General features: G+C 43.3%; 1 protein-coding gene across 4 annotated transcripts; it reads right to left on the minus strand.

Annotated features, from left to right (window-relative positions):
• Nucleotides 1-722: 722 nt before the first annotated feature.
• usp4 (ubiquitin specific peptidase 4 (proto-oncogene)) lies at nt 723-21,743 on the minus strand. 4 transcript variants are annotated; one of them, XM_054784975.1, is made up of 22 exons: nt 21,495-21,742; nt 20,317-20,444; nt 18,202-18,332; nt 17,982-18,108; nt 17,631-17,776; nt 15,188-15,231; nt 14,948-15,100; nt 12,535-12,652; nt 12,271-12,444; nt 12,051-12,209; nt 11,750-11,974; nt 10,267-10,350; nt 10,076-10,170; nt 9,807-9,989; nt 9,487-9,716; nt 6,731-6,949; nt 6,572-6,642; nt 6,390-6,505; nt 6,170-6,319; nt 5,615-5,718; nt 3,512-3,600; nt 723-3,349 (listed from the first exon to the last, which is right to left on the minus strand). In XM_054784975.1, exons 1-22 carry the CDS (start codon nt 21,644-21,646, stop codon nt 3,224-3,226), a joined length of 3,024 nt encoding a protein of 1,007 aa, XP_054640950.1. In that variant the 5' UTR covers nt 21,647-21,742; the 3' UTR covers nt 723-3,223. The 4 variants fall into 4 exon arrangements, with proteins under 4 accessions (XP_054640950.1, XP_054640949.1, XP_054640948.1 ...); XM_054784974.1 differs by having other exon boundaries at nt 14,954-15,100; nt 15,170-15,231; XM_054784973.1 differs by having other exon boundaries at nt 15,170-15,231; nt 21,495-21,741.
• Nucleotides 21,744-22,690: the final 947 nt, after the last annotated feature.

Below are 22,690 nucleotides of genomic sequence, written 5' to 3' on the forward strand. Positions count from 1 at the left end.
GTAAATAACTTATAATTACCTCCACTTATATAAAGACTTTATGCTAGGTGTTAGCATGTTCATGTTAGCATTGGCAGCATGCTAACATTAGCACAGCAGCATTTCTAACCGTTTTCATAGGTAAACTATTACATAAACACTTAGCACTATCACGCTAGGTGTTAGCATGCTAACGTTAGCATGTATGGTGCTTTCTTTCCATAATATTTTGGCTTAATTCCCATTATATTATTATAACACCCCCCCCCGCCCCCCCAATTCTCAATTTTTTTTAGTTTGTTTCTTGTAATATCACGGCCATCCATTTCACAACACCTCACACTGAAGACTTCGCCATCCTAGCATGGAAATGCCCTTGCGACACCTGATTTCGCAACCACCGTGATGGAAAGCTGTATAATTTACTGGTGTAAGTTGCCACATTTTTCCCGTATTCCATGTCAACACATGGTGTATCACATGCAACGTAGCTCAGGCTTCCAGTAGGGGTCCCTGTAAACATGACAAAGTACCTTCTTTTCATGCAACGCCTCCCCCGAGACACACGGCCACCAGGTAGAAGGCGGTGGAATGCATTTGCACGCGATAGCGTCGTCGTGGGCCAGACATCTGCTATCTGACGATAAGAAAGTGCTCAAGTTCTATGTGTTTATTTCAGGCTTTGTCTTTCTTAGTTGTGCACTTTTAAACACGGGAGGGGAGGGAAGGGAAGCACAGTGGTGTTGAGGCATCCATCTTTATTGTAGATATTTTCCCATTTAAAAACAAATCCTGTAGATATCAGCATGATAAATATGAGGACAAGAATGTTTACACCTATTTAAAATAGTGTGATTATTTACATCTCTTCAGATGGTTTGTTTTGGATTGCTGTCATGATGGCGGGGCGAGCCCCAACAGAAGATTAGCTGCTGATGGAATGGTGGCGGCATTCCATGACGCCGTAATTGTCCAGTTGGGACGGCAAAGCATGGTATTCTCGACATGGGCCAGCATTTAACGTCCTTTACCTGTGCCTCATGGGTTACCAGTTGGATAGAACTATTCAATGTAGCACAGTGCACTAACATCATTGGCTGGATGCTGCTAGCCCCGCCTCCATCTGATAACACACAGACTGACCAGGAGGAGCAATATTCTTTCAGGAAAAGCCCGCTTTTTGGGGGGAACTTTTCCCATCATCCGAAATCCTTATGCGAGACATGATTCTGTGCCTTCTAAAAAGATATAAAAACAGCTAAACAGAGGCAGCTAAATAATGTTCGTAATGGGACACGCCAATTGGCCTATAAAACACCTCCAAAAGCTCCAACAAGGTTTTCTGGTTTGATATCCACGCTCATTTTAAGCATTAGCATAGCTTCCTTCCTGGGTGCATTGATTTCTCATAGCAACATAGTCACTAGCTAGCTAATAGCTAGCCGGGTGGTGTGGCGAGGTGTCGCTACGCCCGTACTGTAGTTCTTGGGCGTAACAATGTCGCTGTAGCTTGATTGATATGCAGCTCGCGTTTACATAAAACCATTAGGTGCACTTAGCTGCCCCTTTTTAGCTGTTTTTATATCTTTAGAACACACAGAAGAGAAAGATGAGTGTTCATGTGTCACATAAGGATTGTGGATGAGGGGCAATTGTATTAATTTTTTTTCTAAAGTGCGCTTCTCCTATAAATAAAGCCCCACTTTTGCACAAGTTCACGTCTCCTAGCTGGGGTGTGCTCGGTAAGACATCAAGACAACTAGGGATGCTCCGATCAGGCTTTTATGCCGCCGATTCCGATACCGATCCATCCATGAGTGAAATCAGCAGATGCCAATCACATAGATTAAGTGGATTTGGATGAGACGCCTTCTGTAAGGAGACGCTGTCACGTGGAGTACATAGTTCGATGGCGTTCTAGCAGGACTGCAGCGGGGCTCCAAGTGACAGAGCAGCCGGCAAACCACACGGTATCTTCCACCACTGGTCATCCAGTCCGATCAATTCAATTATTCTTGAAGTTATTTGCTTGAGACTTCTGTCACGCACGTACGGGCGAGTGTCCGGCGTTGAGACGCTCGCATGCTGCAATAGTACGAGCCACGGGTGATGGACTTTTGTCATCGGTGTATATGCCAGGGGTAGGCAAACGTCTTAACCTGGCCTGCCAACCTTTAACATGGAAAGCCTATCTGGCAACATGACTTGTGGTACGCTTGTACCCATATATTCCCACCGCAAGGCATGCCGGGTAGCTTGTGGTACTCGTTCTGCCAATTTTGCTGTGCTTGTCACATTTTTGCTTGATCGCAAAATCTGTTGAGGTGGTGCTGAGAGAAGTAAACAAGGAGGAGCAAACATGCTCTTGATAGTCAGCTTTTCATTCTTCATAGTTCATATTGTTGTTGCAGATGGACTACCCAGCATGCCTTGCGCACATCTGGGAATAAGTGTGAAATTCCGTGTTATGTTTAGCACTTGGTTGTTGATTTTGGTGATGCATTAACTTGCTGTGGATGTGTTGTTTTCGTGCCGTTGCACCGTGAGCAAGTACATCGTTCTGTTTGATGCCACCTATAGATAGACGGCACCTCCCCCAGTTTTTTTTAACCCAATGTGGCTCATGAGTCAAAAAGTTTGGCCACCCCTGGCATATGCCGATCACGTCCTTTTTCACGGAAGTCGGCCGAGTTTGATCGATGGCTGATGGATCGGAGCATCCCTGCACACGACGTAACCGTTTCACCACGGAGCTGCGTTGCCGCACGTACTCGGGCAGGCGAGCGGGGGCGCAATTTGCGTAAAAGTCACATGAATTCAAAAGGTTTGGGAATGTATGACAGATGTCCCGGCTACATGCCGGAAGCAGGCAGCTGTTGTCTTCATGAACAATTCAAAGTGGCTCCCTTACATCAGTCAGGTGGAACCTCAGGGACGCGTTTGCCTTTTATGATTCTGCTCATTCTCTCATGTCCGAAAAACCTGAGCCTGAAGATGTCATCATACATACCTTGGAACACTCACACTCACACTGCCTGAGACCAGCTGAGCGTGTGTTTGGCTTCTAACATTCTGCTCGTCCATATTTCTCCTCCTGGTTTCAGACTAATTAACAAGCAGTCGGGCCCCCCCCCCCGAGCAGGCATAAATCACAAAGGATAAGGTTATGGCGGGGATAATATGGATTTGTCTGGTGGAAGCCTTTGTCTCTAAAGCAGCGTCTGCACGTCGATTCACTTTTCCTTCAGTTTGTGTCCATGTGGTCGTCGGCAGCGTCGGGGGCTCCTCCCAGCGAGGCGGAAGGCTGCGTTTTGGAGGAGTGGCCTTCCTCGTCTCTGCGCTGATAGAAGAGCACGTACGCTGCCTTCGTCTGTCGGGGGGGTTGACGGCAAGGATAGGGTTACATCACAAAAAACGGGGACACTTGACACCGAGGCTGGAGATGTGAGAAGGACGCGGACTTATGTACGCCCAACAAACCCTCACAATGAGGACGTTGTGTATCGTGAAGGAGGGAGGAATTGAGGCTTACCACAATCTGGTCCTCTGAGGAAGACGACACGCTGCTGTCGTCGAAGTAATACCACTTCCCATCCACTTTATTCTTGCCGAAAGCCGTGTCTGTCAGACAGAGAGAAGACAAACGTTAAGAGCCAATTCCTAACTGCAGGCTTGGCACAGGAACCATGTCCATACAAGCAAAGGAAAATAACTTTTTAGAGTACACTAGGTTCTCTACTTACAAACATCCGACTTGCGAACATTCGGAGATACGAACGCAAGCTGACTGGTCTATATTTTCATGTATTTTGTCGAAAATTGCGGTATTTTGTCATTTGAATTTGTTCGAAAATGGCGCTCTACAGTACTACCGTATCATCTATGAGGAGAAGAAAAGGAAGACCATACAAACTTCCATTGATAGATTCTTCAAACGTCTGCACCTTCATCGCCAATTCCTTCCACCTCAGTAGTTTCCCCTGAACTATCTCTTTTAGAAGAGTCTAACGACGACGACGATTTGTCCTTTTTTCAATAACTTCTCCTCCTCCTCCACCTCTACCATTATCCTCGTTTAATATTACTACTACATCCAAACTCATATTTACATACATACACAGATACTGTATATGTATACACGTACATGTAGTACCTATATCATTGGTGGTAATACCTTTTGTTGGACTTACGAACAAATTGACTTCCTAACGGTCGTCTGGAACCAATTGTGTTCGTAAGTTGTGGACCTAGTGTATTCATTCATATGTAGTATCCATTTTGGTGTTTATTTCATAAGCAAATTGTCTTTCGGGTCATTCAAAGCAGATTTATTGGAATCCCCACACTCAATACGGCAGTTATTTGGTTCCAGACCCGACTGTGATAAGACAATGTAGGACTCCTCCTTCATAAATGGAATATTTTGGTAGTTAGAGCATAGAAAACCTGTTTACAATCTTCAAAATATGTTTTTTAATATCATTAGAGCCCTCTAGACATGAAATTCCACCCCTATCGTCACCTTTACACTCCTATTACCCGATATAGTAGACATAATAAGAGAAAATAAGACATATTATAGACTCACACATGAAGCAATGGGAGAGTTCCTTGTTCCTTGTTTACTTCCAGTTTCTGTACAGTACTTCCTGTGGTAGCTATTGTCTCAACAATATAATATTACGAGGGGTGTCACAAGACAAGACGATGCACGAGATTGGTTGCACAAGATTGGTTCCACGAGAACGACACAAGATTTTAATATTAATTTTAGGACTGGACAAACTTTGTATTTAAATCGTGCCACTAAACAATGCAGGTGTATTTTGAAATATTTGTCCCACAAATTGAATTATGACATCATACCAACAAATCAGATAACATTAAAAATAGCTCCGATAACTGATCATTTAAAAAACGCTCCAATGAGGCAAGATTACCTGTACTGTGGGGGTGAGCAAATAAAGCGCTCCTTTTTTAACGAGCTGTCGTAACTTCCCGTGAGCTCACTTGTAAACAAACATTGACTTTAAGGAGAAGGATGTTGTACCAAACGCTCCGCGATGCAGGGAGAAAAAAAAAACAAAAAACACCTGAAGCACCAGCGCTGCGGCATTTCAAACGAGCAAAAGGTTTGCCAGAGACCTCCGTGGCGTCACACCGGCTGCTCAGAGGCTGTGTCCGAATACAGTGCACCTTGCTGGGCGACAGCAGGTGTCTCCCTCCCCTCTATACTCTGGTTCTCCTGATAGTAGTGATGTGGTAGTAGTAATGTCATGATATTTGATTGGGACAAATCAACAGGTACACTTGGTCACATCCTAATTTGTTCCAGTCCTTCTTACCTCCAGGCGTGCACAAACTACACTTTTGTTTATCGGTACCATACTGGTCTTGAGAAGCACAAAGCTTTTGTATCGGTTTGAAAAGAAAGATATCGTGCATCTCTGGCATTGACCATTACGGCTTTCATTTTTGAGGATTAATAACACCTTACTATCTATCCAGTGTTCCCCCGAGGTTTACAGTCTGCAGCCCTACCCAGTACCTGGCTTGCCAGTGGAATAGCAAACAGAGTCATGGCGAGCCAAATAGGTACCAAGCAGTGGAAAAGGGAGCATATCATGTGACTTACAGTGGCCTCCTCCCATGCCGCCATAGTGGTTGGACACCGCAATGAGGTCATAAGTGTGAGGCCCAGCCTTGGGGTCACATAAAAACTCAGACATGTTCAAATCCCTGGAAGGTAAAAAATTAAAAAACATTACTGACATGGTAGCCACACTCTCCACCACCATAGACCTATGCAACTTTAAACTTAAACTGCCAAGATAAAACAATAGTTATTCAGAGTGGCTGGACAGTAAAGCCAAATGTTGTAAGCATAACTAAGCTTTTAGCATTTAGTGGAAGGGTTTCACCTGTAGTTCCTCCCAGAGAGGCACAAGAGGAAATGGCTTGCACCACAAATGCTGAAACATCTTCTTTTTTTTTTTTTTTTAAACGCTTACCCAAGTGACTCATGCACACTTGAAAGTTTGCTTGAGCTGGAAATTGGAGCTACGCACAAAACGCTGGCAATACAGACACATTGTTGCTTGGAGAAAAAACACTTCCTCATTCCTAATCTAGGTTTGACGCCATCTAGTGGCAACAGTGACAGCCACTTTGAGGCAGCGTGCCTGCAGACCTGATGGGAAAATCCACTACGGTGTCCAGTTTGTCCCTCCAGCATCTGTTGTAGGAGAAGCGCTTGAGGTGAACAACCAGAATGCGAGGCAACGACCACAGGTCAAACTTTTTTGTGGCCTGCTGGTGTTTCTTGCATGTGGGACAGTACCTGCAAAATAAAACAGTGGAAATGTGACAACGGTGACCAGGGGGAGGGAGCTACAGTTGTGATACATTACCATGGATCATGTTCACCAAGCGTCTCCATGGTTGTGAAGAGCTCGATGCATTCTCTCAGAGCCACTGTGGCTTTCTTCTTCTGGGGCTGTAGCATGCTTTCGTGCTTCTCGTAAGCCTGAGTACGACAGTAACATGAAATACAATGCTTTTCGCATTAAAAATAAATACAAATATCCCAAACCTCTGCTTCCTGTTCATCATAACACATCTTCTTAGACTCAGAGTCCCAATCGATGGCCACAGTGGAATGTGCTGCATGAATGAATCAAGCAAGGGAACCACGTCAGAAAAAACTCTTTCAACACAAAAACTATGAGCGCAACTACAAAAAGACACTGACAATTAAGTTTGAGGACGTTCCCGTCACAGGGAAGCGCGCTGATGTTGGCCGTTCCGTAGGAGTTGACAACGCTGAACGTAAAGAGCTTGGCCGGTAAGGAGCCCGGCTTGCCCTCGCCCTCTTTCTTCGCATTCTCCAAGTCAGACGTCTCCTCCTCCTCGTCAGACTGATCGTTTTCTGGCTCTGGACTCACCTGGTGGTCCATGGCCTCCTCCTCCCCTGGGAACATTTTAAAAAGCCTCAATTTGCTATTGAGTGGGGTAGTGAATGATAAACGGACGCGACTGGATATCCGGTTTGACAAGATAAAGAACAGATGCAGCTGTATTGGTTGCAGCCTGCTGGATCAATAAGAATCAGTGGTAAATCCTGAGATGAATGGATTGTAGAGATGTGCACCAGGTATCCAAGACTAGCAACCGAGTGACAGTTTGTCTCAAACAACACGATAGCCTGGGCTGCCGGAGAAAGGATTGTCGCACATGCTCCGTAGCTTAGCATGACTGTAAATACTAGCAGCGCCTACATTATACCAATGTGATTTTAATGTAAAATGTAATGTAATGTAATGTAATGTAAAACGAAAACAGTAACATCATCAAATTAAAAGCACTAAATAAATACAGAGCCACCATCCACCAGTACCAGCCTGGACTTTGGTTTTCAGAGAGGTGCACCAAAACACAGTTTAGTAGTGCAGAGCGGGAGAAAGTTAGATGGTGCGTTCAAGGGCCGTTGAACAAAGTGGGACAGGTCGCCACTGGCAACAAACAACATAACCATGCAAAAAGTGTGGGATTTCTTTTTTTTTTTTTTTTTTTTTTTTTTTGTCTTGTCCAGCCATGAGGGCAGATACTATTGTATTTATAACTGTGTATTATTTTTTGAATAAAACAATGGCCCATATTTCCAAAATAGATATCTATTTACCAGGGGTGTCACTAGATCTTGCAAGTTTAAAAGATGACAAGATTTCTTGTTCAGAAAAAAATGTCTAGTGGCCTGAGACGATAAACTAATTAATCACACAATAAATGACAATGAACTCAATCATTTTGCCTGTCTCAATATATTGCCATGTGCATGCGTGTCTGGGGACCTCGTCTCTCACCTCCAAACAGGCAGAAAGAGGTTTCACTCTGTGCATTGGTTTCTCCACTTTGGTGAGTTTGTTCCATAAAACAACGGCATGAACAGAGTAAGCTCTCTTCTTAGTAATACAGTTTCTATCAGTGGGTGGAGGCGGGGCCAGCAGAATTCACAGAGTGCAGAAGAGTGTAGTAGTAATTAGTACATTGCAATATATTGTCAAATATTTATATTTCTTCCTTGTACTTTTCTTAGAATTAATGTTAAAATCTTGTCTAGTCTCGTAAACCCAATGTCATGCATCATCTGGTCTCGTGACACCCCTACCATTTACATCAAATTAGACGTAGTTATTTACATTTATTTATTATTATTTTTTTAATCATTGCGCCTGAAAGTTTCTGGTGGTTGGGGACGCCTGCCTCACAGCAAGCTTGGGGATATGATGTGCTCTTTCACACATTTGAAAATACAGTAAAAATGCCACTTTTAAAGAATTGGCTTCGTTATTGTATAATGTAAGATTCATGTCTACATCAACAAATGTAACCATAGAATCGTATCAAATCGAATTGTATCGTTTGTACACAGTATCGAATCATTCTGTTTTTAAAATATATCGTTTTTGAATCGTATCGTAACTTGTGTACCTAGATGAACAAGGAACTATCAATAATGTGCCCTATTTATGCTTTGTGTCTAATTTCCCCTTATTATGTCTACTATATTGGGTAAAGGTGGCTATGGGGTTGTTATTTCATGTCTAGAGGGCTCTAATAATGTTAAAACCTGTATTTACAAGGTTGTAAACAAGTTTTCTATGCTCTAACCATGAAAATATTGCATTTATACATAAGGAACCAAACTTGGCGGAAATTCATTTATCCCAGTCTACATTTAAATCTAATTTAAATCTACATTTCAATCATACTTACAGGTGAAATGTTCGTCCACAGCCTTTGAACTGGCGATTTGTGCAGTTAATAGCTGCACATGCAGGCATCTTAAGGCAAAATGTGTGTCCAATCCGAATTAATAAAAGAAGTTCACCACGAATGCAAAAGCTTGTCGAGTTTCTTGCGAGTGGCAATAGGGCGGCCATGTGGCTTCACAGGTCATCGGCAATGAGCTATCCAGATATATAATAGAGATCAGTGGGTGACAACTGCGGACATTTTTCACCTCAAATTTCTCAAATATATCTTACATTTAATGAAGAGTGCAGTTTGAATCTGAGGCAGTGCAAAACACCATGTGAGGAAGAGTAGCGACGGTGAGATTACCCAGCATGCTTTGTGGATTGTAGATGCGGGTTCAGTCTTTCCTGTATGTTAGTGTGTAAGCGTTATTTTGATACCCGCAGAGTCCGTGTGGTGCAGTTGTATAGTGTGTTCCGTTTGTGTTGACATGTTGTGTTGCGTTGTGTTTGTTCATACCGCGAGTAAACAAGGGCTCTGCGTTGATGACCCACTTTTTTAAAGCAAGCTGAAGATACCTCTGACCATTTCCTGTGCGACTCAAGATACTAACATTGTTGTTCTTCTACCATTTTATTATGCTACATACGACACCGTGGCATGAAAATCAGAGTTCAAAGCAAAGTAACTTGTTCATGCTGCCAACCATGCCCATCTACTGTTTATGATAAACATGACAACTAAGCTTACCATCATAAAGGCCGTTAGTTTCGGTGCAGGCCCCAGAGTGGTTGCTGCCGTCTAGACTAGAGCTGGCACCACAGGAGGCCCTGTCCGACAAGGGACTACCGCAGCCACCCAGGCTGGTGCTGACACTCGATGACGTGGAACATTCAGGAACTTGACTGCAGCTGGCAAAGGTGGCCGAGGCCGAGGCTCTGCCCTCACTACCCGCGCTCTGCGGGCGTTTTACATAACGTCTGCCACAGAAGATCAGACCAGATAAGTTCAGTAACTCACGCAGCCAGGCCTGCTTTTCTGCTTATCAGCAGAGTGGAGTATGTTCTCACCCGATCCTCTGTAGGATCTTGTCATAAAGGACGTCTGCGATGAGGTTTTGTTTGGGCACAGTGATGAGTAATGGCTGGCCAAACAGCATGGTGCTTGTGGAGCTTCCGGCCTGCTTGGAGTGTCGCTCCCTGAAATACACGGGCAGGTTCATCCTCTCGCTGTCCTCCTCCTGCACCTCATACCTGCAGCGATGGCAACCACACACAAGCTATCACAGCGCAAGAGCAACAACATACACAGGAATTGTTGGTTTAAGAAAAAGGCTTACACAAAGATGTCATCTTTTTCCATGATTTGATTGAGACCATCATCCCGTCTATAAATTTTATGGAAGCGATGATTATAAACGTCAGCCACCACCATCTAAGACGAGAAAGACCATTTGAGCACACATAATAGAGTGTGATGTGACAAGTTATGAGAGTGTACAGCACACATGAATAAAAAGTCAAGTCTAACATTTTCTGGAGGAATTCCACAGAGTCTGGACAAGGCGCTGCATAAATCCATCACCGTACCCAGCTTGGGAACAACAACCCGATACTGTAAGAGAAAAGTGCACTATTGACCTTGAAATTATACATACATTGGAATACAGGGTTACGGTCAAATAAAAGCATTTTTAAACAAATCCATCTTTCACATTCAAACATTAAGTACCGTAAATTCCCGTGTATAAGCCGCTACTTTTTTCTTAAACTCTGAACCCTAATCTCGTGACATCTCCTTTACTTCAGAACTACTACTAATTGTTTAAATACTGTGCCACTCACAAGTCAGTGAGGAATCAATAGCTCTTCTTTGGCAGGAGCCAATCACGAGCTGTATCAGTACACGCACAACGAGCTTGTCGACCCACTGGAGGTCAGTATACTGTATATACCAGTACAACAACATGACAGTCTGACTCACGGTGTCAGCCTGCAAGCTACTTTTAAAAATGACCAAAGATCTTCCTCCTACTATAAATATACGCTTTTAAATAAACTTTTTATTGTTAAAGAAGAAAAAAAGTGATGCATGCCCCCTAAACCTAAGAACTGGTTGGGCCCCCCTTAGCAGCAACAACTGCAATCAAGCGTTTGCCATAACTTGCAATGAGTCTATTACAGCGCTGTGGAGGAATTTTGGCCCACTCATCTTTGCGGAATTGTTGTCATTCAGTCACATTGGAGGGTTTTCCAGCAAGAAGCGCCTTTTTAAGGTCATGCCACAGGAGCCAATCACGAGCTGTATCAGTACACTCACAAGGAGCTTGTCGACCCACTGGAAGTCAGTATACTGTTTATACCAGTATAACATGACAGTCTGATTCACGGTGTCATCTGTCAAAAAACACTTTCCCAACAACAGTAAATTCATCACACAGTAACTTAATACTCAAAAGGCGTATATACAAATATACAAATATTTGCCAATATGAGTTATTATGTCTGCTATATTGGGTAATACAGTAGATGAGTGCTGTACAGAAACCAGAAGTAAAAAATGAACAAGGAATTATCAATATTATGTCCTATTTATGTCTTATGTCTTACTTTATTATGTCTACTATATTGGGTTATAGGAGTGTCATTTCATGTCTAGAGGGATCTATTGTTTAAAAGTATTTAGAAAGTCGTAAACAAGTTTTCTGTCTTATTTTCTCTTATGTCTACTATATTGGTTAACAGGAGTGTAAAGGTGTTATTCCATGTCTAGTGGGCTCTAATAATTTTAAAAACTGTCTTTAGAAGGTCGTAAACGAGTCTAAAAACAACAGTATTCCATTTATAAATAAGGACTCCTACTTTGCGGAAATTCACTAATCAATAACCGGAATAAAGAAAGGATGACTTACTCGTTCTTATTAAAAAAGCCGTATCAGACTATAAGCAAGCAAAAAATTATGCCCAAAAAACATATGGACTTTAAGTTCCTATTTTAATCTTGATCATCTCACCTGTGTGGGTCTGGACTGCGGGTCTGATCGTACAAGAAAGACCTCCATAGTCCGATCTTTCTTCATGGGCAGGGGCAAAGTGAGGTAGCAAAAGGGGTCGAAGGTCACCGACACCTTAGAGCACTCTGGACACACCAAAGTAGATTTGAAGAGCCCGTGAAAGATGTCAACGATCACAGAGTCGTTGCGTAAGCGATGGTTTTTCCAGGCCTCCTTGGCGACAATCTGGAAGGAAATGAGAGGATGTTTGGTTATCTTTAGTCGTACGATCAGAACACACTCCATCCCGTCATTTCTGTACCTCATCAGGACGGCCCTCTGCATCCCTTTGGGCCAGATAAGGCTTCTTCTTGACGCGGTTCAGATCTTCGTGGAGTCCGTCCAGCAAGAAGGCCAGCAGCTCTTGGGAGTCCTGCTGCTGATACCCCGAAAACTGGGGGGCAAAGCGGCCGACCTGGGTCTAGAAGCATAAACATAGATGTTAAGATACGCTGCGTGGAAGGCGTGGATCATTTACTTACTTTGAAGGTGCGAGGAGCCACAGAGCTGCTGCGGTTGAGCCACATCTGCTTCACAAGGTCAGCGTAGGCCTCAGCAATCTCGCCCCTCATTCCCAGTGGATTCCCCCGGTTAATTTCCGCCTCGTACTGGTCGTTGAGAAAATACTCTGTGAGCGGCGACGCGTTGCTCAGGCACTTTGAGAGCAAATCAAACACAAGGGTGCATTATGGGAACAGGAAATACAAGCATACTTCTCAGATATACATTGAAGTAGTAGTTTTTACCTGGAGAGCAGAGTTCATGAAGCATGTGTTGCCCAGATTACTGAGACCACACAGGCCAGGCTGGGACTGCGACTCTCTGTAATTATAAGAGGAGCTGTACGAATTATAGCCCCCCAGTCTGTTTGGGGGAAAAAAAAAAAAAAGGCTACGTTACTGTTCAGCACTGCAAAACAACATGCATGGCAGCGGTGCTCACACTTTTTCAGCCTGCAAGCTACTTTTAAAATATCTTCCTCCTACTATAAATATACGTTTTTAAATGTAACTTTTTATTGTTAAAGAAGAAAAAAATCCAAAGCTACAAAAAGTGATTGCCCCCTAAACCTAATAACTGGTTGGGCCCTCCTTAGCAGCAACAACTGCAATCAAGCGTTTGCCATCCCTTGCAATGAGTCTCTTCCAGCGCTGTGGAGGAATTTTGGCCCACTCATCTTTGCGGAATTGTTGTCATTCAGGCACACTGGAGGGTTTTCCAGCATGAAGCACCTTTTTAAGGTCATGCCACAGAATCTCAATAGGATTCAGGTCAGGACTTTGAGTAGGCCACGCCAAAGTCTTCATTTTGTTTTTCTTCATCCATTCAGAGGTGGACTTGCTGGTGTGTTTTGGATCATTGCCCTGCATACTCCTTCATATTTTGGTAGACAGCGGAATTCATGCTTCCATTTATCACAGCAAGTCTTCCAGGTCCTGAAGCAGCAAAACAGCCCCAGACCATCACACTACCACCACCACATTTTACTGTTGGTATGATGTTCTTTTTCTGAAATGCGGCATTATTTTTACGCCAGATGTAATGGGACACGGCCGCACGGTGGTCTAGTTGTTAACATGTTGGACACACAGTCACAGCTTGGAGATCGGGAAAACCTGGGTTCGATTCTCCCATAGGGAATTCTGTGCGGAGTTTGCATGTTCTCCCCGTGCATGCGTGGGTTTTCTCCGGGTACTCCGGTTTCCTCCCACATCCCAAGAACATGCATGTTAGGTTAATTGGTGACTCTAAATTGTCCATAGGTATGAATGTGAGTGTGAATGGTTGTTTGTCTATATGTGCCCTGCGACTGGCTGGCTACCAGTCCAAGGTGTACACCGCCTGTCGCCCAAAGTCAGCTGAGATAGGCTCCAGCATGCCCCTGCGACCCTAATGAGGAGAAGCGGTATAGAAAATGGATGGATGTGTGATGGGACACACGCCTTCCAAAAAGTTCAACTTTTGAGTATTTTCCCAAAGGTCTTGGTGATCAAGATGTTTTCTGGCAAAATTGAGACGAGCCTTAATGTTCTTTTTGTTCAGCGGTGGTTTTGGTCTTGGAACTCTGCCATGCAGGCCGTTTTTGCCCAGTGTCTTTCTTATGGTGGCGTCATGACCTCTGACCTTAACTGAGGCAAGTGAGACCTGCAGTTCTTTGGATGTTGTTGTGGGGTTTTTTGTGATCTCTCGGATGAGTCGTCGCTGTTCTCTTGGGGTCATTTTGGTTGGCCGGCCACTCCTGGGAAGGTTCACCGCTGTTCCATGTTTTGGCCATTTGTGGATAATGGCTCTCACTGTGGTTGGCTGGAGTCCCAAAGCTTTGAAATGGCTTTATAACCTTTTCCACACTGATAGATCTCAATTAATCTCAGTTAAGTTATGTTTTAATAAGGGGGGCACACATTTTCACACAGGGCCATTTAGGTTTGGATTTTTTTTTCTCCCTTAATAATAAGTTTTATTTAAAAAACACATTTTGTGTTCAGTTGTGTTGTCATTATTTACATTTGTTTGATGATCTGAAACATTTAAGTGAGACAAACGAAATAAATCAGGAAGGGAGCAAACACTTTTTCACACCACTGTATGGTCATGGGGATATGCTGGAGCCTATCCCAATTGACTTTGGGCGAGAGGCGGGGCAAACCCTGGACTAGTCATGTATATACACATTCACAAATAATTCACAATTCAATTCAAGATGGCAATAAAGACAATTACACATAATTCCTCAATAGTTGTGTACCAGTAATATGTCAGTCAAAATAGCTACGTATCGTTCATTAGACACGCTGTTCCTATCAAACATTACCGATATACAAGACATGAAAATGTGTGCAATGATTGAAATGATTTCAGCAATGAGCATTTTCCAATTCATCACCAAATAATCGTTTAAGAAAAGGGAGCGTAAAAAACACACATTTCTATAGTGGCGTTAATCCGTAATCGGAATAATAAAAAAGGAAGTTGCATGTAGTTTGTGTGTAGTTTGAGACGTGTGTTTACTATTGCCGGGGGGAGCAAGAGCAAATTTGTTTACACCACACTCAAAAAAACATTATCATTTAGAAATTGGATTGCACGTTAGTGTGAATCAAATTATTTGACATTTGTGTGCTTGGGATGATTTACTCAAGTACTGTGTCGAATACTGACTCTTGCCTGCCGCCAGAGGTGGCGCTGTTGTTGAGCGTGTAACCAGCGCTACAGCTGCTGTTTCCATTGATGACTGCCGAGGAGATACTGGCTGACGAGTTGGAGGACAGTTTTGGCGAAGTGGTAAAAGCCCTGGATGGTGTTGTACTGGACCTGGTGGACAAAAGCAGGAATAAAACGCATATACAGAACAAGGACAATCAAGAGAGGCTATTTGTTTACTTGGAATGGGAGGCTTGCCTGGGCCACGTCCCATCGTCATTTTTACGCTCGATAACAAGCACCTGAGGAGAAAAAGAAGCTAAATGAGGACCAAAACCATCCAGGTCCATATGTGCACATATCCCAAGCCGCACGGTGGCCTGGTGGTTAGCAGGGTGGCCACACAGTCAGCAAGATCTGGGCTGTATCTGCGTTTGGGCATCTCTGTGTGGAGTTTTCATGTTCAAAGTTGAAATTCTGAGATAAAAATTCCAAATTATGAGATACAAACTCTGTGTGTGCCGCATGCCATGTGACCAAGGCCCCATATGCACAGTTTTGTGTCTCATAATTTCAAGTTTTATCTCATTATCATTATGTCATTACTCAATTCATGACTTTGCTATCTCATAATTATGACTAATATATCGCCATTTCAACCTTTTATCTCATGATTAGGACTTTTTGTCTCGTAATTTAGGCTTTTTATCTCATAATTATGACTTTTTATCTCGCAATGATGACTTTGTCTCGTAATTTCACTTTTTATACTATAATTTCAATTTTTTATGTCAAAATTATGACTTTTTGTCTTGTCTCGTCATTGAATTCTTTGTCTCGTCACTGACTTCTTTGTTCTGTAATTTCACTTTTTATCCCATAATGATAATAATAATGATGACTTTTTATCTTGTATTTGCCACTTTCTCATTATTATTTTCCTCTCATAATTTCCACTTTTTAATCTCAAAATTTCAACTTGATCTCATATTTATGACTTTCCTATCTCACAATTATATTTTCTATCTAGTAATTTCAACTTTCTCACAATTATGACTCTCATTTATGAGATTTTTATCTCATAATTTTGACTTATGTTGTAATTACGACTTTATCTCGTAATTATGACTTTTTTGTCTCACAATTTATATTTTTTATCTCATATTTCTGATTTGTTTTATCTCATAATTTACACTTTATCTCATTATGACTTTATCTCATAATTTCAACTTTTTATCTCATAAAAGTACAAGTCTTTTAGAGACTCTAAAGTGAGTCTCTAAAAGTCTATGCTCCATAAATCAGTTTTTTGTCATAAAAAATGAAGGGGAAGACTCATCAAAAAGAAAAATCCTGATTTCAAGGAATTTTCACTCCAAACTTTCATCCAACAGGCAAAGAACAAGAGTCGCTGTGGAGCAAATGTTGCTTAATGCATCCATGAGTCAAGCGTATTCCGTTTCATGGTGACTCATGTTTCGTATCAGTGTCCATCCTGAGCACACTGTTCCAACATGTATTCATTTTTGTTTGGGATGCCGATATTGCCATAAAAATGAGATATCTGTTCATATCGGTTTTCCTCTAACGACGTGCTCCCCACGATCACCAAATTTGGCCTTTGGATTGTAAATATGTAATTTGCAATGAAAGCTATTAGTTATGGGAGGGGGGGCGGAGTAAGGTGTCTTTGTTACTTCTAATCTAATATTTTCCTTCATGCTGCATTCATGGGTGATGTGTGGAATGAGCCCAGTTTATAGTTTTACTGATTGTATTGTTTGTGTATGTTGGTGCCACATAGAAATGTGCAGCTTTCCAAATTGCATGTTTTCCTTCATTGGATTCTTATTTGTGAATGTATTCAAACTAACCTGTCTTACTTGTTGATTGTAGGAGAACTATACAATTTGAGGTGATTATTGCTCATGAATGACTTTTGTTGAGACAAAATGTTCAAAATAAATATGCCACTTTTTCTATAACATGCATTGCATACTGCAGTATTTGTCTTCCTTTACACCACCAGGGTTTATTTGTGAAATGCCTCCAGTGACATCGCAGTAGAGCGTAGGTCACAACCGGACGCACCATTTTTTGGGCTGTGCAATTTTTTGCCTTCACCGAATTGCTACATTTTTTTGGGGGTGTTTTTTTGGTGGTGGAGAACGTAGCTGTGGTGACCATGAAGGAGTAAGAGCTCGACACGCATGATGACGTGCAAAATATCTGAATGTGCTTTGGCTGCACTAATTACGTACAGTACGTGGGGTGCACGTCTGGCGGACAACACAAATACGGCGTTCGCAAGTGCGACGTACCAAAAAATATTTTTGCCCAACTCGACACCAGCAAAATGTACGAAAGACACACGTCGGTTGTACGGACGACGCACAAAGACATATGAAGTGTGTAAGTTTGTCTTGCAACCTGGAAAAAAAACTTAAGCGCCCGCAGAGGTTGTCTGACATGCCAAAGAACCAGTGTTCTTTAGCATGGAGGAGCCCGTACGACCGTTTGTGACCAAAAATTTGCAGGAATACCAATATCGGAAATGAAGCTCTGGACCATATAGTTGTATTTTATACCAATAAGAAAGCTAGTATCGAGCATCTCTACTTTTTAATGTTGCTAAAGTAGCTAGCATTAGCCTATATAGTGAACAAATGGCATTGAACTGAACTCAAGAGGATGACGTTACCTGCCCCTGGAAGAGGCCAGCATCCTGTACAGTGCTATCGGGCTTGTTCAGCTGCTCATAGGTGTTGCTCATGTACTTGTTCCACAGCCGTATCTCCTTCTCTAGCGGAATATTGAACAATGTCCTCATCTCTTTCTCTATGGTATCTGTGGAGGGGGGAAAAAAGAAAAAGAAAAAAAAAAAAAAGTATAAAATGCATTTCTTTAAAGGAAGAGAGCACTTTTTTGGAATTTTGCCCATCATCCATGACTGTGTGTTCATTTCTCACATCAGGATTGTGGATGATGGGCAAGTGCACATTTCCTTTAACATTTTGCTGCCATCTACAGGTGAAGCCACTCCGTCTCTTACCAATAGTGTCAGCTTTACTGAAATGGCGCGTGACCACATTGTCCATGTTGTCGTTCTCGCACAGGTTGAGCTCCAGCAGGTAGACCTCCACTTTGCAGTGTTTGACAAACATGCCATGTTCAACAACCTGTGAGGAGCGAGGGGGAGGGCGTCCAGAGAGAATCAAAATAGAAGCAAAAGTAAAAGCAGGCGCAAGAGTAAAAGCAAAAGTCAAAATTACCTTCCTGACAATGGGTCGCTGGCCCTCTAGGCATCCGTACCAGCTGACAAGCTTATTCCACGCCTCAGTGGGAACGAGGAGATAGTCCAGCTCATCTATCAGGTGTTCTTTCAAGACCTGCGTTTCGTGGTCTTTAAAAGGGAGAGGACATGACTTCTGTAAAGATCTGCTCTAGAGAAGCAACACCACCGCGCTTAATGGGCTCCACACACTGCGACTGGCGAGACCCCCAAAGCGTTGCAAACCCCGCACACGGGAGGCGACGAGCGGCTGTGTCCGGCTACACCGGTGAGCGACGCACTCACATCCAGAGCGAATTACGAGTCTCCCACGGTTTTGACTGGCTGTCAGAGTGGGCGGGAATTTGGGGGCCATCAAAGTAGTTGATCGTGTACTGTTGCTTGTACCAGATCTTTCTAGTATTGAAGATAAACTTGAGCCGCGTGTGGCGTGCTGATTTTCGAGCCGTAGACCGGCTACAGAGGTTCTTTGTCATGTCAAGCAAACTCTACAGGCGCTTATGTTTTTTTCAGGTTGCAAAACAAACGCATACACTTTGTACGTCTTCGCGCGTCGTCCGTACGGCCAACGTGTCTCTTTTGTACGTTTTTCTGGTGTCAGGTTTGGGCAGAATGTCCATTTTTCGTACGTTACACTTTGCGGACTCCGTATGTGTGCCCCACCTACAGTTTTAGTAGGGGTGTCACAAGACACTCAGTTAACAAGACGAGAGAACACACGGGATTGAATCTACGAGAACGAGATGTTATTACTTTAACATTACTTTAAACAAAAGTACAGGAAAAAGGAAAGGAAAAAAAAAAAAAATAAAATAAAAAAAATAAAAAAATAAAAAAAATAAATAAACAAAAGTACAATAAAATAAAATATGAAAATATATTGCAATGTACTCATAGAATTTCTACTACGTTACACTTTACTGCACTCTGTGTGTATGCTAGCGGCCCCGTCTACACCCACCGGGACAAACAAAGAGACCGTATAACTAACAAATGGGCTCACTCCGTTCATGCTGTTGTTCTACGGAACAAACACGCCAAGGTGCTGAAACTAAATGCACAGAGTGAACTCTCTTCCTGCCTGTTTGGCGGCGAGAGACGAAAAAACAGACACGCATGCACATGGCAATATATCGAGACCGGCAAAATGATCAAGTTCATTTTCATTTATTGTGTAATTAATTCATTTATTTATTATCGTCCCAGACCCAGTGCCCACGATTTTTTTTCTCAACAAGAAATCTTGTTGCATTTTAATCTTGCACAATCTTGTGATTAGTTCAGACATGCGTGTCAGGTAAGTCGGCCGTGCGGATGGAAACTTGGGTTTTTAAAGCTGCGGGGGTGCCTACGACTTTGTTTTCCATGGTTTATTGTACAGTGTCCCCTCGCTCTATCGCAGTTCAACTTTCGCTGCCTTGCTGTTACGCAGGGTTTTTTTTGTTTTTTTGTTTTTTACAGCGTATGAATGCTGCTACAGGCCAAGCCTGGCCCTTTAAGAAGAATTGCATTGTGGGAAGTTGAGTGTTGTAGTTCTGTGGTGGCTGTGCTGTGCTGTGTCTGTTTTGGGGCCAATATAGTTTGTGCAATAAGACGACGTCATCTTATGCCTGTTCAGCCTCCATAGTGCGGTTAGATGACAGGACCGGCGAGGAAAAGTAACAACGCGCAGTGTTCTGCGTCCATATTGGCTAAGGGAGAACCCGGTCAAAGATAAAGTTGGCTACTTGGCAGATTTCACTTATTGTGGGCTATTTTGGGAACCATCCCGCACGATAAACGAGGGAACACTGTATTGTGCACCCTCGAGTGCACAACTACGTTCTCCACGAGCGATTTGGGGCACGGCCAGAAAAATCGCCCGGTTGTGACCTAGCTTTACATAAATGTCCGTGTAAATTAATTTAAACTTACCTGATATGCTCACTCTGGCGCCAACAAGTTCCCAGGTTTACAAATTTCTGGCGCCAACAAGTTCCCAAGTTTACAAATTTAACACGCACAAATTTCCCGTGTCGCTTGGCTGGACGGTGACTCGCGATAACCTCCCTTTCGCGCAGGTTCCATTGAAAATGAATGGACTGGCGCCCGTTACCTGAGAACAGCCCCGAGTTGTCAATAGGTCCTGGATGGAGGTTGCGCTCGCCAACGTTGTACATGTCCCAGCTGTCGAAGCCCACGTACTTCTTCCACTGTTTGAACCAGCGGCTGTCCACAAGATACCTATAGAAAATCACACCTGGTCACACCACATGGATGAAAGCAACAAAGTGAAAGCGCAAGTGATGAGAAAATATACACCGTGGCTGCAATCATAGATAGAAAATACTGTATTACGCAAGAGTAAAGTCCCTTGACATTTGCAGATATCCACACATCTTGAGCTCATCCCCATCGTAAATCTGCTTTGCTTAAGACGCGGGGGCGAAAGATGAACTTAGCTGGACCCTATCCCAGCTGACTTTGGGCGGGAGGTGGGGTACACCCTGGACTGGTCACCATTCACATTTAGAGACAGTGGGAGGACGGGGAGAACATGCAAACTCCACAGATTCAAAGCCGGACCTCCTGACTGTTTTTGTGCTAACCGCTACTTCACAGTACTGTCGACCACACACTTCCACTTTAACATTATCCAACCCGTTGACGTGAAACATTTCTGGAGCTGACTCTTCAAATTCAGAGCTTAAATGGGCTGACACATTCAATAATTGCTTGCACGTCTGATTAGATTAGAATTCTTTAACAGGACGAATGATAGGGAGGGGTAACCTTCACTAATGGCTACATAATACATAATAGCAATGTCAGGTAGTTACAATGACTCTGGGTCTTCTTGGCTAATCAACCGACTGATGGATGGAACCACAATCCGGAACACAGGGCCCGTGCTCTGAACCAGTGGGAACCGGCATCGACAGACTAGCATCAACGGTGATTTCTCACGAAAATACTAACAAGCTAACAATTACATTGGTGTAAATAGGCTAGCCACCTTGTTAGTTGAGCATATTTGCTGACTAAAGCCATTAACGCTATTAAAGGCTTTAACGCCGGTTAGGAACATTCAAATTTGGCTACCTAGCGATAAAAAAAATGTTACACATTGTGACAAAATTCAGTGGTACAGAAATGTTTCGTTACACAGTATCAACTATAAACGGTGTTAGCTTCCTTGTTGTAGCATGTTAGCATTTCCGGTTTGGAGCTAGGCTCGTGGCTAGCAAGCGTTAGCCGAAGCGGCGTAATCGGCCCCCGGCTAGACATCCTCACCATTCATCGCCCTTTCTCAGTGTAGTTTTCACCAGCGCGCCGATAGTCTGTTTTTGGTTTTCGGTTGACGCAGCGGGCATCTGTGCGGCAACCGGCTCCGAGTCGGAGTCAGCCGCGCCACCCGAGTCGGGTCCGCCTCCCTCGGCCATCATGCAGCGAATGTGCCGGTAATCAGGAGGAAGGGCTAGCTAGCAGCACTGTGGGCGAGGGGAGCGTTCTTCCTCTACGGAAGCTGCGCGGCAAAAAGCAGCTGATTATGGTGCTGCACCCCGGCGTCGCTGCTTTGTCGTCGCCTCCTTGACACCACAGAGGGAAATTATGCCTCGTGTGTGTTTGTTTGTTTACTTTTTTTTTTTTTTTTTTACTAACGTCATGTTTTGACATAAATTCAACTCAAGGTAAAGTAAGAATCCTATCTATTGTGGTCCAACGTGCAAAAATGCGATGCTATTTTTTTTTCCAATTCCAGCATAACTCGTGCACACAGTGACTTCCTGTTCAGAGCGAAGTAAGCTTCAAAATAAAAGCAATCACGGTAGTAACCTTCTACTGCTACTGCTAAAACAAGGACTTCATAGCGTAACATTTTTCAAATATCAAATTGTAAGTTGATTCATTAAGAAAGACTGGAGCAACTTAGGATTTGACCAAGTGTACCTGTAGATTTGTCCTAATCAAATATCATGACATTACTACTACCACATCACTACTATCAGGAGAACCAGAGTATAGAGGGGAGGGAGCCACTTGCTGTGGCCCAGCAAGGTGCACTGTATTCTGCACACGCTCCGAGCAGCCGGTGTGACACCACAGAGGTCTCCGGCAAACCTTTTGGACTTTTCAAACGCCACAGCACAACATGCCCGAGGCGTGGTAGCGATGTGGCGTTTCAGGTTGGCTGATAAGCTTTTTTGTGTGTTCAACGTATTTTTTTTCACCCTCATCACGGAGCACTCGGTACAACTAGCACAAAAAATGTCTCTAAAACAGTGAGCATTTACAAGTGAACCTAGGGGAAGTTACGACAGGCCGTTAACCTCACGGGCAGGAGAAAAAAGGCACGCTTGATTTACTCACCTGCACAGTATGGGTTGGGTAATCTTGCGTGATAGGAGCGTTTAAAATGATCGGTTATCGGATCTATTTTTAGTGTTATTGGATATATCGGTATGATGTCATAATTCCCTCATATCGGC

Source organism: Dunckerocampus dactyliophorus, chromosome 8 (genome assembly GCF_027744805.1).
Source record: "Dunckerocampus dactyliophorus isolate RoL2022-P2 chromosome 8, RoL_Ddac_1.1, whole genome shotgun sequence".
NCBI lineage: Eukaryota > Metazoa > Chordata > Actinopteri > Syngnathiformes > Syngnathidae > Dunckerocampus > Dunckerocampus dactyliophorus.